This window comes from Hippichthys cyanospilos, chromosome 11, assembly GCF_059441005.1.
Source record: "Hippichthys cyanospilos isolate Australia breed blue-spotted pipefish chromosome 11, RoL_Hcya_1.0, whole genome shotgun sequence".
NCBI classification, from domain to species: Eukaryota; Metazoa; Chordata; class Actinopteri; order Syngnathiformes; family Syngnathidae; genus Hippichthys; species Hippichthys cyanospilos.
In genome coordinates, this window is record NC_142379.1 from 9,183,347 (window position 1) to 9,198,794 (window position 15,448).

Below are 15,448 nucleotides of genomic sequence, written 5' to 3' on the forward strand. Positions count from 1 at the left end.
TGGCCAACATATGCACAAAACCATTAAAATCTCATTTAGAAATGTGTGATGGCCAAGCTTCCAAACTCTTCTTTTATAACAAGTCCAAACAGACAATGTATTTGCAAATAGCAAAATGTGTGAGCTTGCTGACAGGGCGGACAAGTTTGACTAATATTTGCATTTAATGAGAACGTGTAGCATTTAATACATTCTTAAAGGTTTTTATATCATTTGATCTTTCACTGTGCAAGTGGGCATGTTCCGCTTGACAATATCCAACTACACAGCTGATATGGTAAAAATGATGACACATTCTTTCATATTTATTCTTCAGCTATCCACGACATCAGGCTTCATTGAAGAAAGACAAATTGCTTGTAGTGTTGTAACTTTTCACCCCCAAACCCTTGAGGGACAGCAATTTCAGGTGCACACTAAGAGTTCAATATAATTCATTTTTTTTCTTCGGACCGACAGCAGTATGAATATTCAAATTGAGTAGTCTCATCAAGCGAGATGAGGCAAGTAAAAAACTGTGCAGTGGTGCACCAATGCTCCCTAGGTTGGACCTTAGACAGCCCTACAATAGTGTAACCATTTAAAATGGCAGCTCTGAACTGTTGACCCCTTGTCTCACATTCAGCTTTTGATGTTTTCGGTATACAAATAAAATGAAAGAAATTGTTGCAATACTTACACTATGTCTTTTGAAGAAATTGTTTTACAGGAGAAATAGCGAGCATTAGCTATTGGTTATACCCGTATTACAGCACCAAAATCCCCAAATTTACTAAAAAGGACAAAAGTCTTGGATGTCACCTCTTAAATGACAATTCCTCAAATCGACTGGCTTGGATACACCTCACAGCAAACCCTTTAATTATTCATTTTAAATGCATTAAACCGATCCACTTCTAAACCTTGAACACTTCATATGTACATTTTTGTCCCACACAATGTTACCCTACACACTAAAGTCAAACCGGTGTTATACATCTCCCCATTGCTGCATTCATCCATCCCTCCCCCATCCATCCATCTCTTCATTCCCATTTGAGCCTGGAGGGGTTTTCTACATTCCTGCTTTGCTCCTTGCTTGCTTGCATCCATGCCTCCGCTCTCTCATTCCCTGCCTGAAGTCGCCCATGGCTGCTCCTTCCTCCTCCTCCTCCTCCCCTGCAGTGACTCCTCTGCCACTGTGAGCCATGCTCTCTTTCTGTCTTGGGCTGCGGTGTGAGAATGGGGTCATTGTTGCTCTGTGGTGATGTGTACATGTGTTTGTGCAGCGTGTGCGTGTGTGTGTGGTGTGGTATGGGGAGTGTAGGCTCATGCTCTAGCGCCAGCGTGTCCTGCTGTCCGACCTCTGTGCTCACACAAGGCTACATACTCAAAGCACTGTACTGGACAAGCACACAGACACGTCTGAATATGGACGGTCGTGAATACACAGCTTGTCTTGTAATTGTTCTGTAATCTACAAGGACAGTGACACTAGATACTAATACTACAATGTGTACTGGGTAAAATGAAGAAGAATTCCACTGTACGAAAGACATGGTTCAACCTGAATTTTTTCTTTTTTAACAGTTAGCGGGGGGGAAATATCGGGAGATTGTATTAGGTATATATTGGATGTGACTGTAGTTGCTAGGCAGAATATAGGGCTCTTTTTTTTTTAATGTCCAAATTCAGGATTGTAAAGTAATATAAATTACATTGCTTATAAATAGTGAAACGAGAAATTGTGCGAAGGCTGAACCTTCACACATATTTTCTATTTCTTATTCCTCACACTTTTTGATATGCATCTCACATAATTCATTCATTTCACATCATGCCAATTTCAACATAACCCAAAAAATCTTGTCATTGAGTACATCTATAATTTGAAATATTGAAAGTTATCCCGACCAAAAATCATCATTTTTCATCCCAAAAAATGAAAAATCCAGATTCATCCCTATAGAGGCCATGTTTACTCCGAGGGTTGTGTTATCATTCATTCATTCGAGTGCCACGTTTACATGATTTCCATTTGAAACTTAAGTCGTTTATCTTATTCAATTCACCTTGAGAATGATTTTCAACTTTCACAAAATGAGTACACCCCAACAATTATACCTTTTCAGCAAAAATATCTAATTTATCCTTGAAGACTTTCAGCAAAACACATTCAGCTTGTCACATTTGAAATTCAAAATGCTCCGCTCATTCAATTCGCATGCCAAAAATTCAGCTTCATCAAAAATGTAAACATTTCCCCCAAGTGCACAAAAAATCCCAATTGATTCTCAATGAAACAAACAAAACCGATTCACATAATTACATCACAAATTCTAAATGTTCAATTCCTTAATTCCTCATAAATGACTGAGATGTGAAAACAGCAGCAGTCCCATCATTTCTAGCATGAATTTGCAAGTTAGTGACCATGTCACCCTCCACCACTCTCCAAGGGATTAGCTCCTGGGACCAACCGTCTAATCCTTTTCCTCAACAGCCCCACTCCTCTTTATTCTCACAGCCAGACGCAGCCATGCTGCATTATATAGGGCTATACGGCATATCTCGCCTCGCTAATCTGTTTAGTAGCTAATAAAGTACTTGTTTGGACTGTTGCAACCGATGTTAAGTATTAACCAGAAGAGGAAAAAAACAGAAGATGCCAAATCGCCGATTAAGTTTCATTTGTGTTATGTTCCAATGAAATGACACTATTAAAATTAAAACACACACACTCGACAAGCCTGCCTCGAGACATGAGGGCTCCCTCTATTCAGATGATTGTTGACTATGTAAACACAGCACCCATTTGAAGCGGTAAAAACAGCATGCGATGTCAGCCTCGCTTGTGCTTCTTGCTTCGTGCATGCATACCCGCATCTTGTACGCTTTTAAAACAAATGTGGATGTTAGGGCGAGTGTTAGTCCACACCCACAGTGACCGATACCAGGAATGCCATCATTAAAGCTTCATTAACGAGTGATAAGGCCTCCAGGGAGCGCCACATAATCAGGGGGGGATTATAGAAATGATTTAAATTCCAATTGTAATAACATTGGTGATTAAGCAAGGGCCAATTAATATTACTACTGAATATTACTACAAAGGATAATGTCAAACAAGTTCAAAAAGGTCAAATGCATTGATAGGAAGAGGAATAAAAGCATAAATAAAGGAGAAAAACAAGTGTAAGGGAAGTGTATTGAAATGAAACAGCACTTGTATGTCCTCAGTTTTTACATAGAGTATATGTACTGTTAAGACAATAACTTGCATCTTAGCAAACTACAGCATTCTAATTTAGTAAATAACAAGTTTTCTATCACTTATGGAGATCAAACCAATTCAGTAGGTGTGTACTGGCTTAATTTACACAATTAGAATTTGCTGCATTTAGATCCGGCAACCTAATGTTTTTCCTTTGTTAATAAAAATTGTATTGTCTTTCCACCACTGCATACGTTGGATTTTTTCGCTAGTTGTCTGTTTTGTTACAGTCTTAATGGTCCAAAAATAACAGCAAGTTCTTTTATAAGGTTGTGCAAGTCTCTGATAAAGATGCACAATATAGGGTCCACCTACATGGGATGGGTGAGTGAGAATGGGCAACTAGTGTATTTACTGATCAAATATCATTGTAAAAATATTGTGTTTATCTTGATAGGCAGCTTTACATTTTTGTGTCCCACATAATCTTATGTTTTATAGTTCTTAATTGAGGGTTTTTTTTCCACTAATGTATGATGAACCATGCTCTCCGACACCAAATGAGTATTCTGTCTGTAAAGTTGTGTAGCAATGCAATGACAAGACAGAGTCTTTATACAACCTAATGGGACCAGTGCCCTACGCTATGAGAAACCTGAGGCTGATGTGGGATCAGGGTGACAGGTAAAGCATGACCACAAGGCCAATGACTGGCCTGCTCACAAACATGATGTGACATCACCCTAAAGGAGGTCATGGTAATCAGATTATCCCCGAGCATAGCCTCACCAGGTTAAAATGGCAGACTATATATGACTTATAAACTACAAGAAGATAATTTTAGAAGAAAGCTTACTAGCGAGCCAAAAATAAAGCTCAGTTGATAGGAAAAACTAAACATCCTTTCTGTCAGTGAACAGAGTTATAGCGTAATTGGCTTTGATGAGTTCTTTAAAGAGGCATGAAAGAAGGACGCATCATTGTTTACTGAGCTCCAAGCCCAAGGAAGGTATGAGGAGAGGCTCTGGGGCTGCGTTGCAAGCACACCCGTGCCAAGTGGTTGGTGACTTGAAGAGGACACCTGAGAGCAGTGCATTCGTACAATGAGCTGAGGTGTAATCCAAAACGGAGATGAACCACTGTTTACCCCCTGCACTCTCCTTCTCTTATTCTTTCCCATCATTCGCCTCATTGGAGGTTCATACGCCCTTGCGCTCTATGGGCACCAAAGACGTAGGTCTGGTATGACACATAGATCGTTTTTTCAACATCTTAAGATAAGTCAAAAATGTTCTTCACAATAATATATTCAATGTGGTTCTCCTAGAGTAAAGACAGTATTCTGATTATTGCGTTTGTGGAGTATGAATTAAAGGCATGCTTTGGGGTACATTGCAAACACTTGATTGATCAATTAATCTTCCTTCTCTTTAATTTTTTAATGGCACCAGTCAACATATTTCTAGCTTTATCCTTAATCAGTCTAATCTACTGCATCTCTATCTCTTTGTCTGACCGCCCTATAATTGTTTTTTTTCCACTTTCTTTACTGTCTAACCTGGCATACATGTCATCATACGTCTCTTGTTTACGTTCATACCAGAGCAAACAACTCATATCAAAGTGAATTACAAACTATAATTTATTTAAAATGGAACAAAGCATGTGGTAGAGCGAACGCATCCTTTATTTCTCAATGTACTGTATTTTCGCCCTTCCCCACCAGCCAATGCCAGGCAACGAAGGCAAACACCCCTGAGTAGCTGTGATTCATACTTAATGAATCACGTGTTTAATGATTATCACTCAAGTATATTTAAACCAAGATCCAAGGGAATATTTAGAGAGAGTCCAAGCGTTGACTAAAACAGCATTTCTTTTATGCTGTTGTCATTTACAAGTAAACAATAGTCTAAATTAGGGCATTGACATTTAACGCAGCAGCCGATTGAGGCTACAAGCTGTATGACTCAGTGGCACAGAAGCAGTGCCATGTATAATGGTATCCAATGGTGTCACATTTGAAGATGCACCCCTGCCCTCAACAGAGCTGTGCACAGAAGATTGAGAACAAAAGATGCAAATAATGCAAAGGAGAATGAGACATTTTCTGCAAATCAGCAATATGCCTAAGTGTTTATGCTACTCTTTAACAGTCTTGCACTTTTAAAAAGAGCCTTTAGTCAGCATCCTGCACTCTCCACCCACACTCGCACCTCTCTGCATCCCAGCCATCAAGCACATCAGACTAGATCAACGCACTCCGTCTGAAACGCATAATATTGCCCGTTCACTAACACGTGTCCACGCTTTTGTGCGATTTGTGTGATGCACTAACAACTGCAACTGCGTCTTTAAAACAGCAAGTAGCACAAAGGACCAAAAATAGCACAGTGAGTTGCAGAGCAGAACTGCTCTCCTTGAGTAGGAGGAGGAGGACAAGGAGCAAGAGGAGGAGCAGATGGATGGCGCGAAAAAGACGGCCAAAGGAGACTGAGAATTTCACAAATGCACAACCACAAACGACCTATTAACCAACCCATCTTTTTATTAATTGCACAGGTATATTTTATGCAAATTGTATTGTTTTGATTCCATATCAATTCCTCCAACACCCAAATGTCCAGGCTGGCAAAAATTTTGAAATTGTCTATTTACTTTTCCATTAAATTAACATGCTTTCCCATCATTACTTTTTTTTCATCTATGTATTTATTTTATTGGCATATTTAATTTTCTTTATATTGCTTTTTGGTGTCATTCACCGAATTACTAGTGATGTCTGACTCCAATTCACCAATCAAACAGAGGCAGGCAACTTCATTACCGCATGCAACCTTTGCTAGTTTGTCAAAATGACTCAAGTGACTAATTAACATTGCGTTTGTGGATTATGAACCAGGCAACAAAATACACTTGTTTTTATTCATCTCACAGTGAAGCTATTTTGCCACTTGCCGTCGACATAGAATAACATTGCAGTAGCTCAGGGCTCAGGTAATGACCAATCATTTGGTCATGTGGCGTTGGCAAACTGAGCTGTGATTGGTTATTACCAGAGCCCTGAGCAAATGTTATGACATTTACTGTTGACAGAACGTGGCAAAATGGCCATCCCCTGAGCTGGATAAAACCAGATGGATTTTGCTGCTTAGTTCATATTCCACAAATGCGATATGAATCAGAACACTGTGTGTAGACTAGTAGGGACACATAAAACATAATACTGATCAGAACATTTTTGGGTTGACTTCACATTTAATAAAGCATTTGCAATTGTTGGCTTCAAACGCTTCAGCTAAAGCAAAGCAATATTACCTTTGTAAAAGCAGATGTTTTGATTCACCTTAGATCAGTTCTTAATAATTTCTTAATACCAAAGCCAGTGAGTGCATATTGGTTCGACAAATGGTGTGTGTGTTAGTGCAGTGTAGTTAATGAGGGTCAATCTGTATCTGAGCGCAGTTGTGACCACAGACTGAGTGGGCATCAATACCACAAACATATCACTGAGACAAGAAATCAATACAGCCATATTGGTTGTATTGTTGAAGATTTTCATCATGTAGCCTACAGTACTAGACAGTATACGACTACAAAAGTATGATTGTAATGATTGCCTAAAATTCCTAGCAATCATTACCCCAGTTGGGCAACACAATAACATCTGCTTCTACTGGTTGCTCTTCCTATTGAGTTTTGTCCCCATTTTCTGACACTTTAAAGCTTCTAATTTCAAAGGCATTAGAATAAAAACGGATTTGTACTCACTATTGCTGGACTTGAGGTCTCTGTGGATGATGGGTACAAACGCCTGGTTGTGAAGGTAGTCCATCCCCATTGCAATCTGCACAGCCCAGTTCACCAGCACCCTCGGGGGTACCTTCTTTCCGGCCAAAGCTCGGTTGAGGGCCCCACCTCTGGCATACTCCATGACCAAGCACAAGTTGGGCTCCCGCAAGCAGACCCCGCGCAGCGCGATGATGTTGGGGTGCCGGAGCATCCAGAAGAGTCTAGCTTCCTGGCGCACACTCTCCGCTGTCACGCTGATGTCTTCATCAGGGTCCTGCCTCGCAGCCTTGACCGCAACTTCCACGCCTTGCCAGATCCCTTTGTAGACCTTCCCAAATCCACCCGCTCCGATAACCTCCTCCAGAAGCAGTTCGGAGAAATCGATCTCCAAAGGGCACTCACCCACATCTACGGTGAGCTGCTGGTAGTTGGGAGCATCCCCCTTTGTCACGTAGTTGCTGGGAAAGATACCCACCTTATCCTGGATCTTGCCCGTCCACCAACCTTCATCTCCGGAAACTTTTGAGTCTTTGGAGAGAACTTCCAGGAGGTCCCCGCGCCTGAGGGTTAACTCCTCATCTGCTGTTGCCTCATAATCAAACACAGCCGTCCAGTAGGGGTTGGGCACCGTGCAGTCGTGGCCAGGATGAGAGTCTGGGGAGCCGAAGGATGAGTTCCAGTTACTGCCATTCTCCACTTGCATGACTGGGGCAGGGCACATCAGGGGTGGTGGGGTCATATTTGGCGACATGGAAGAAGCTGTGGAAGGGATGAGGCACGGGGGAGGTGGTGAGCAGCAGCCCCCGCAGCTGGCGCACGATAGGGGGGCCGCTGTATTGCTCACTCTGTCGTATGGGTTCATGGAGGCGGAATTGGCGTTGGACATAGTAAGCCTGCCCTCTGTCAACTCAGGCACAATGCACACTGCAGGCCCATCAATCGATACGAGGTGTACTTGACCAGTAGTGGGATAATGGGGGTCAGTGGATCAAAAAATAGGGAGTACCACGCCCCCATCACCGCATCTTGTTGAAACACACAAACATGCCAGGGGTAGCATGTATTCCCCCCAAAAATCTGTTTAGTCAGGGACGATGCAAATTAGGTCAAAATCCAAACCCATGAGAGTACCCCAAAAACCTGATGGACTCTCACTACTGGAAGTTGCAAGAATCGTATTTTCTCTGTAAGAGCTGCACTTGTGTGGACTGTTTAAGGCATTACTCCCTTATCACTCATTAAACACTGTCTTGTAACTTCCTTCATTAGCATTACAACTAATCTAAACAAGAAGACATTTAGGGCTCATGCTGTTGCCTGGATAAATTTCCCATGAATTGTGAGAATCCAAAAGGGGCTGTCATTAGAAAAGATTTGCAGGGAAATGACTGAGGTTAGACTATTATTAAAAATGACAGACCCTGACAGATCCTAGTGCTATCCTCTGAGCAGGGGTCCTCATTATCCAGTGTAGACGCTCCTCCCCCGTCAGCCATCTCCATGAATATGGGCTGCTTTCTTTCTATACAGTACTGCATGGATGGCTGAATGGATGGATCATTTTTCGGTGCCCTACATCTCGAAAGTCCATCCTGCATGCATGGGCACTATGCTCAAACGACCCCCAGAAAGCCCCTATCAAAAGTGGGTCTGCTCATATCAATTTATTCCGTCCACAGCTGGAAAGCAAGTCAGCATGGACACATCAAAACCAGTGATGATGCTGAATAGACGTGGATGGGAGGCTTTTTCGTTTTAGTGTTAGCTTATCCGTCACTACAAGCAGGATGAGAGAGTCTTTAAATGTCTAGGCAGACACTCTCACAGGATGAAAAAAATGCCTTGGCATCATTCGATGGGTGCATCATAAATTAAGGCCACGTTCCATTATATTACAAAAATAATAATGATTTAGGCCACATCCGTAGGCTTTCACTTAAAAAAGCAAGTATTTACTGTAACCCAACCTGCACCGTGGGCATAGCAACATCCATCGACTTGTTATGGGCGTGAGATTGCATCTCAAAGATCCACAGCACGCACACTTCAAGCCTCCGAGAAGCCCCTTGTCTTGCCAATCACACAGCTGTCCAAAATATCTCCATCGGTATTTAGCCACATCGAGCTGTCAAAAACACCGGGCGAATCGCTTGGCGTCTGAACAAATCCGCCCCGGTTGACGTGCAGTCGGCTCGGGGAACAAGTGTCCGGCCTGTCGCTGACCCACGGAGCAGAAAGCTGTCGGCCAACCGAGTTTGTGTGCATAAATCCCATGAAGGTTGTGCAGTACCCGGGCGCACACACACAGCGGCGGAGAACCCCTTTAGCCTACTGGAAGCGGAGAGGCACACTGATCCGTCGCCGCTGGTGGTGGTGGTGGTGGTGGCTGTGGCGACCCGTTGCACTCTGGGTACTGTAGTTCTGAAGCCTCAGTCGCTGACCTACATCAATGTGGCAGCTCATGAATCATTAACTTGGTACAATAATAACGGATTACTGATAAATAGCTCGGTAGCTCAGTTTAATCGCCACATTGTACGGACAGAACGACTCAATATGGAATTACTATAACATAATGCGCAAATTAAAGCCCGGTTATTATTTATTTTTTATGACGCATACATGCCAACGATTTTAAGGTATGGAACATTCATGTTCTATTACTAGCGCGGAAACAAATTATTCAAATATTTAATAAAAATAATAGAAATTTAAATGATTCATAAATTCGTAATTATTTTAAGCTTTACTGACCATGACATCGAAAGTCAGTTATTTTACTGACTAAAGCATTCAGTATTATGAAGAAATTACATCGGAAAACATTTTTGCGCAACGCTGACATCTGATGTCTACAGAGCGTAGTACAATAACATTCTGTATAATGCAATTTGTCACAATACATTATTTTCACAATATATTGCTAATGATTCTTAAGATATCGATATAGCAATCACTCAATAATATATATTTTTTTAAATAAGCATTTCCATTTCTGCGTTAACGCCGTTTGGTAGGTGGTGATGGTGACGTCGCGCTGTATTCAAATATGTAAATTTTATTTTGCAGTGTTTTAGTAATTTTAGCAAAATATAAGCGACACTTTCCTTCCGTATTTTGTTCCTTGTGATCTTTGATTTAAAGGCTTTAAAGTGTTGCGCTCTTAACCATAATTACAGTACTTTGATTCACGCTACTCTTATCAGAGATTTTTACACAAGTACCACAAGATGCCGCTGTTGACCAACATGCGGATGGGAGGTGACCAATAAACGATCAATTAGTGTGATTCATTCATGCAGCGTTTCCTAATGTCAATCACGCATATTTAATGGGCAACAAAAATACCGTTTTCAACGAAAAATGACTGATGATGCTCATAAAATGTGTGATTTCCACGCCTCCAGTCCTTCTACAAATGGCCATTTGTCCACTTCAAGTCCCGGCCCATTAGCGCTGCCCCCTGGCCGTGGGCAGAATCCGCGCATGCGCAGTGACGACAAGCACCGCTCTGCTCCGCCGTGGTTTCGGTTGAGCATTCTTGGCAACGTCTCGCTCAGGGAAGCTGCAACTAGAGGCTGCTTTATTTTTCTACCATGTCTGGAGACTAATTTTAATGCCGTTCGAGCCGGAGGAGGACACCTGTCACAATTGTATAAAGGTAAGGTCTCTTTTTGTTGCTGTTTATCGCAGTTTCAAGTGGCCCGGCTGTGTTATATTTAAGCGGCGAGAAAAAGTGGCGAGCGGTATTGCTAGGCAAACATTGAACTCGGAGAAGCTCGCCGGAGCGGCCAACTTTCAGTCAAACACCACTCTTTGCGTCTTGACCACAACTCGCACTTTCCACTTAGTAAACACGCTTCAAGCGACTCTTGACTCAAACCACAGCCTTTATTCCTAGACAATAGCCTGTCGCTTAAGCCGGCTACTTTTATTAACTGCCCTAATCGAGCCACCCTGGTTCTGATTTCTGCGCATGCTCACTGCACTATGCAGAGCCTCCGTTTGTAGTTTTCCCCACCTGAGTTCATCACAGTCGTCAGGTTGCAAGCGGTCACGGCAAAACTACAGCATCCAGACAATAGAAGCTTTGTTTGGGGGGGAAGGGGGGCGTCGCTGGTAGCCCCACACGGACGAGCTCTGCATGTTGAGTAGTGACTTGCGCTGCAATAGGAAGTTGCCTGTGGCAGGCGGCGTGGGAAATGTGGCTCGACGTGCTCGCACAAGTGGTGCTGTGATCGAATAAAAAAAAGCGACCCGGTTTTACCTGGATGGCTTCGTGCAACATGTTTGAAATTAGAAGATTGTTCGTGCTGTGGCGTGTTTTTTTAAGACGCCTCTGCTTATACATACAGTATGCTGGTATGCTGGATATCTGGCAAGTTAACACACTCGTATGTTGTTGCACGGGTTAGGTAGACAATATGGGTTTGTACTGTGGGTTATTTATCTGCCGCGTTAGATCCAAGGCATTTTCAAAAAGTTCGTGGACTACATTTTAGCCTAACATCATTCAAAAAGTGCTCAATTTTATAACATTGTTGGGTATAACGTTGTTTGAACAAGAAGGTTCCTCGATTTGATCTTTTGTTTTTTTCCCATTACCTGGATGCATTATAATTTACACTTTCATAAAGGGGATGGGATATAAGAAATATGATATTTATACTTGATACTATGACAGTAAGGTTATAATGACTGAGGTGGCTATGATATAAGAAAAACAAAATTAGGATATTAAATCACTCACACCTACAGTAGGTGTAACTGCAACACAGGCTTCTCATTGAATCTTAACATGTTTTTGGAATGTGGGAGGAAGCCCTAGTATCCGCGGAACCCATCTAAGCATTTGGCGAACATACTTGCTGACAAACTCCACGCAGGAGGTCTTTGACCTATAATTGAGACAGATGCACGAACCACCATTTGACCCTGCTACCTCACCTATAACGTGACATGGCTTCAGCTGAGTTGATACTTTTGAGCTACACTGCTCAAGAAGACACCAGGGTTATAGAAATATGTAATATAATACATGTGCAGTTACATGAGGGAGTGCAGCAGCGACTTTGTGGTTGGAACATCAGATGATGATGGTGATAATAATATGCTATTGCAGAAAGAATCTCTCAAATGCTGTGGTCTTGCTGTGAAAATTGATTTTTACTTTGTTACAAAACAAAAATATGTATACATACAATGTCTTATGTTGTTTAACCTATTGTGCAGGCAATTGTAAATACAAATGTAACATTATTGACTGTCTTACATGTATAAATAGTTCACATATCTAATAGTTGGACATTCTAAACAATCATTCTCTTAGGTCTGAAAATAGGTAGCAGATAAGGCTGTTCAATACTACTTTTTTATTTTCAGACCAATAACAGGTACTCACCTAACTTGAGTAGTCCCAGATAACAAGTACCCACAGCGGTTTCCCCAAAATGCACAATGCTAGATCATTTTAAAGAAAGGCATATATATTCCAATACAGCATTTTCCTTTAATTTTCATAACATTAAACGTGAGGCCTTCTAGCAGGCCTTACTGTTGCCTTACTGTTGTGATCTGGTTGTCTATTGCAACTGTGTAATATCTATATGTGCCTGTTCACCTCCAGTGCACACACGCCCGCACGTTTGATTCTGAAGGCCTCGGACAGATTTCATACAGCCTGCCGACACGAGTTAGCTGAATTCCGATAGGATATGAAACGCTAATGTAAAACAACAACACTGGCTTGACCAATCTCTCGGTCTCCAGTCACACCATACACGCAACACTATTGTAAGATTTAATGTGGTGTTTTTGAAGCGCTTGGAATTATTTATATGTAAAAGATGATTCATATATTGACAAAAATCATGATACAAAAGCCACTTAGGATCGGATTGATATTGTTTTGGGGGAGATGACCCAGTTCTCTCAATTACCACATGGTCGGTAACACGACCCAAAGCAGCGCAATGGTATTCATTCATAATTAATCCTGAAATGGCAGTCACACCTGCCCATCTTCTTGCTCAAACTTGTCCAAATTTTATGATAAAGATCTAAATAGCTGTGATTATAATTCAGTCAGAGAACGCAATCCTTTATTCTGTAAAATAAAATGTAAAATAATATAAATGTATCCTTAGCTTGCTTTAGTGAATATCTCTCTTGAAACCAGGCATTTTGTCATCAAGAAAATGGAATCTGGGCCACCCAGGTTTCACCTGTAAACAAGATGTGAATCACTTACATGTATAGCTGTCTTAAGGTGACTCATCCACTTTTGACTTTGTCCTGTTCTTTGCACAAGCCGCTCTGCCATTCCTGTGAGTAAGCAATCATATCTCTCTATATGGGCACTACTGACGGTGTTTTGGAACAAGAGCCACTTATAAAGTTACCCCCCTGACCATGACACTTTGGCAGACCTCCTGCTGTGTATTCAAATTAGACTGTTTTATTCTTGGGGATGGTGCATTTTTTAAATGTCAGATTTTGGCACAATGAAGTTTAATGGAAATGGATGAGTGTGAGTTAGGACACACACCCACACATTAATTAGCATCCATCACAATTATTTCACAATTTTCCGCACACTCGGTGAGGAAGATACATTCGGCTTCGGATTGTGTCTGCACTGTGTCATTGTAAACCAACAGATGCATCTCTATACACATGATGTGTTTGTTATATGCGGCCAAGTGTGATTTTCTTTTCTTGCTGTAGACATAATTCATTTAAGACTTATTTTTTTAACAATATCTGTACCAATTTGCCAGTTATAGGCCAAGGCTTACATCATATTCGTTAGCCAAGGGATGAAGTTTTATTTCCACTGCTTCAGTAGTAATTTGAAGGTGAATTAACTATATATATATATATATATATATATATATATATATATGTATATATATATATATATATATATATATATATATATATATATATATACAAGTGTCAACACAATGTCATAAAGTGACACATTTTTTTTTAAATTTGATGTCTGTTTGTGTCATATAATGAATAAATGTCTCGTTAGCATATAGGTGCTATTTGTGCATTATTGGACATAACATTTTAGCAAAGAAGTTGTTGGGTGACTTTGTGGCACCACCCTTTTCCTTTTGATCTGAATATTTCACAATTCGGTGTGATTGCTTGACTGCGGCTTTGCTCATCCACAATGACCTTGTGTGTGTACTCTCGAACCTGCACTGAAGAAGACAGATGATTCGAAAGTCCTGATTTGTCCAAAGACTTGAATAACAGTTAGTTGACTTCCAAGATTTGAACATGAACTAATTGGTTCAATAACTGTCAAAACAAATAAAAAGACAATAAACTGATGATCAATAAAATTGTTTACTACATTTTACTAATTATATTGAAAATGACCTTTTTTATAGTTTTTGGAGTCCCAGAGTTTGGTGGTTTGCATAATTCAGCATAAAAATCTGTCACTTTCATCCATATCCTTCCTAAAGCTAAACACAGACCTTGTTGCGATTGACAGCATTTTTGAGAGCATTATCATGCCGTTGTGAGCTGTGCTTACATGAAAAATCAGGCTTTTGCTGATTTGAAATGTAACCCGAAGCTATAAAATATGTTGTGCAGTACCATCATCAGTCTCATATGAACAGGTTGTGCCATTAGACCGGAATGTTCTTGTACAGTTGTAAATGAAATAGCATTGGGCCATTAACAGTATTGCTGCAGCCTGTACCACTCATCATGATGTATTTGTCCCCCGTGAGGGTCCTTTCCATAAGTCAGGATGCCCGATTGTGTCAACACGTATGTGTTTTGCACAAAGAGATCTCTCTACAGCCACCTTGACACCTATAAAACCAACCAGACAATTCATCAGTCAAGCTTTTTCAGCTGGGAAAGAAATGAAAATTTCCTTAAATTGTTTGCTAATCTGTGAAGAGGAAAATTGAGAATATCACGCCTCTTAGATTTAAATGACCTCAACAGACCGTTTCTACATTAGTCCTAATATTAAGACCACATTCGGTGCGCTCAATGTTAACGTGAATGTGAATGGCTCTACCAGACGTGGCAAAAATCCCAGACGGCATCCTCCTTCCTTTGACTTCCCTGTGCCGGTTGTGTTCAACTGGGGTAAATATAGCCTGTTGCTTCTCAGCCGGAGGATAAACACAGATGTCGAGGCAGCGTTTCTTGCCACAGGTTGCCTTTGCGTCCTCCCACTGGTCAGCTTCGGCCGCAGAGGGAGAGCCATCCGTCCGTCCACAAGACACTTCAAACGTGAAGCCTGGACTTGTGACTGAAATATAGGGCAGATGTGCAGCCAAAGGGAACATATATACACTACTAAACAACAGGTCCTTTATTTACCCAGGGCTTCCGTTTAGCATTTTTACAATATTGCTAAAAGAAGCATGTCCACAGACAGGAAAACTAGTATAATATAACGCTTGACAGCTCCATAAGTTT

The 15,448-nt window shown here is 41.1% G+C and overlaps 2 protein-coding genes across 3 annotated transcripts in view; one reads left to right on the plus strand and one right to left on the minus strand.

Moving 5' to 3' along the window:
• The window catches only part of map3k10 (mitogen-activated protein kinase kinase kinase 10), a 28,813-nt gene extending 19,505 nt beyond the window's left edge, over nt 1-9,308 (minus strand). The window contains exon 1 of the mRNA XM_088428162.1: nt 6,965-9,308. Within this exon, the coding sequence (XP_088284288.1) occupies nt 6,965-7,871 (907 nt within the window). The 5' untranslated portion in view covers nt 7,872-9,308. The remainder of the gene's footprint in view (nt 1-6,964) is intronic.
• A 1,231-nt stretch (nt 9,309-10,539) lies between these two features.
• sipa1l3 (signal-induced proliferation-associated 1 like 3) overlaps nt 10,540-15,448 on the plus strand; it is a 55,812-nt gene continuing 50,903 nt past the window's right edge. For both annotated transcript variants that reach the window (XM_088426932.1, XM_088426933.1), the window contains exon 1: nt 10,540-10,646. The gene's annotated coding sequence lies outside the window, so the exon portion shown is untranslated. The remainder of the gene's footprint in view (nt 10,647-15,448) is intronic.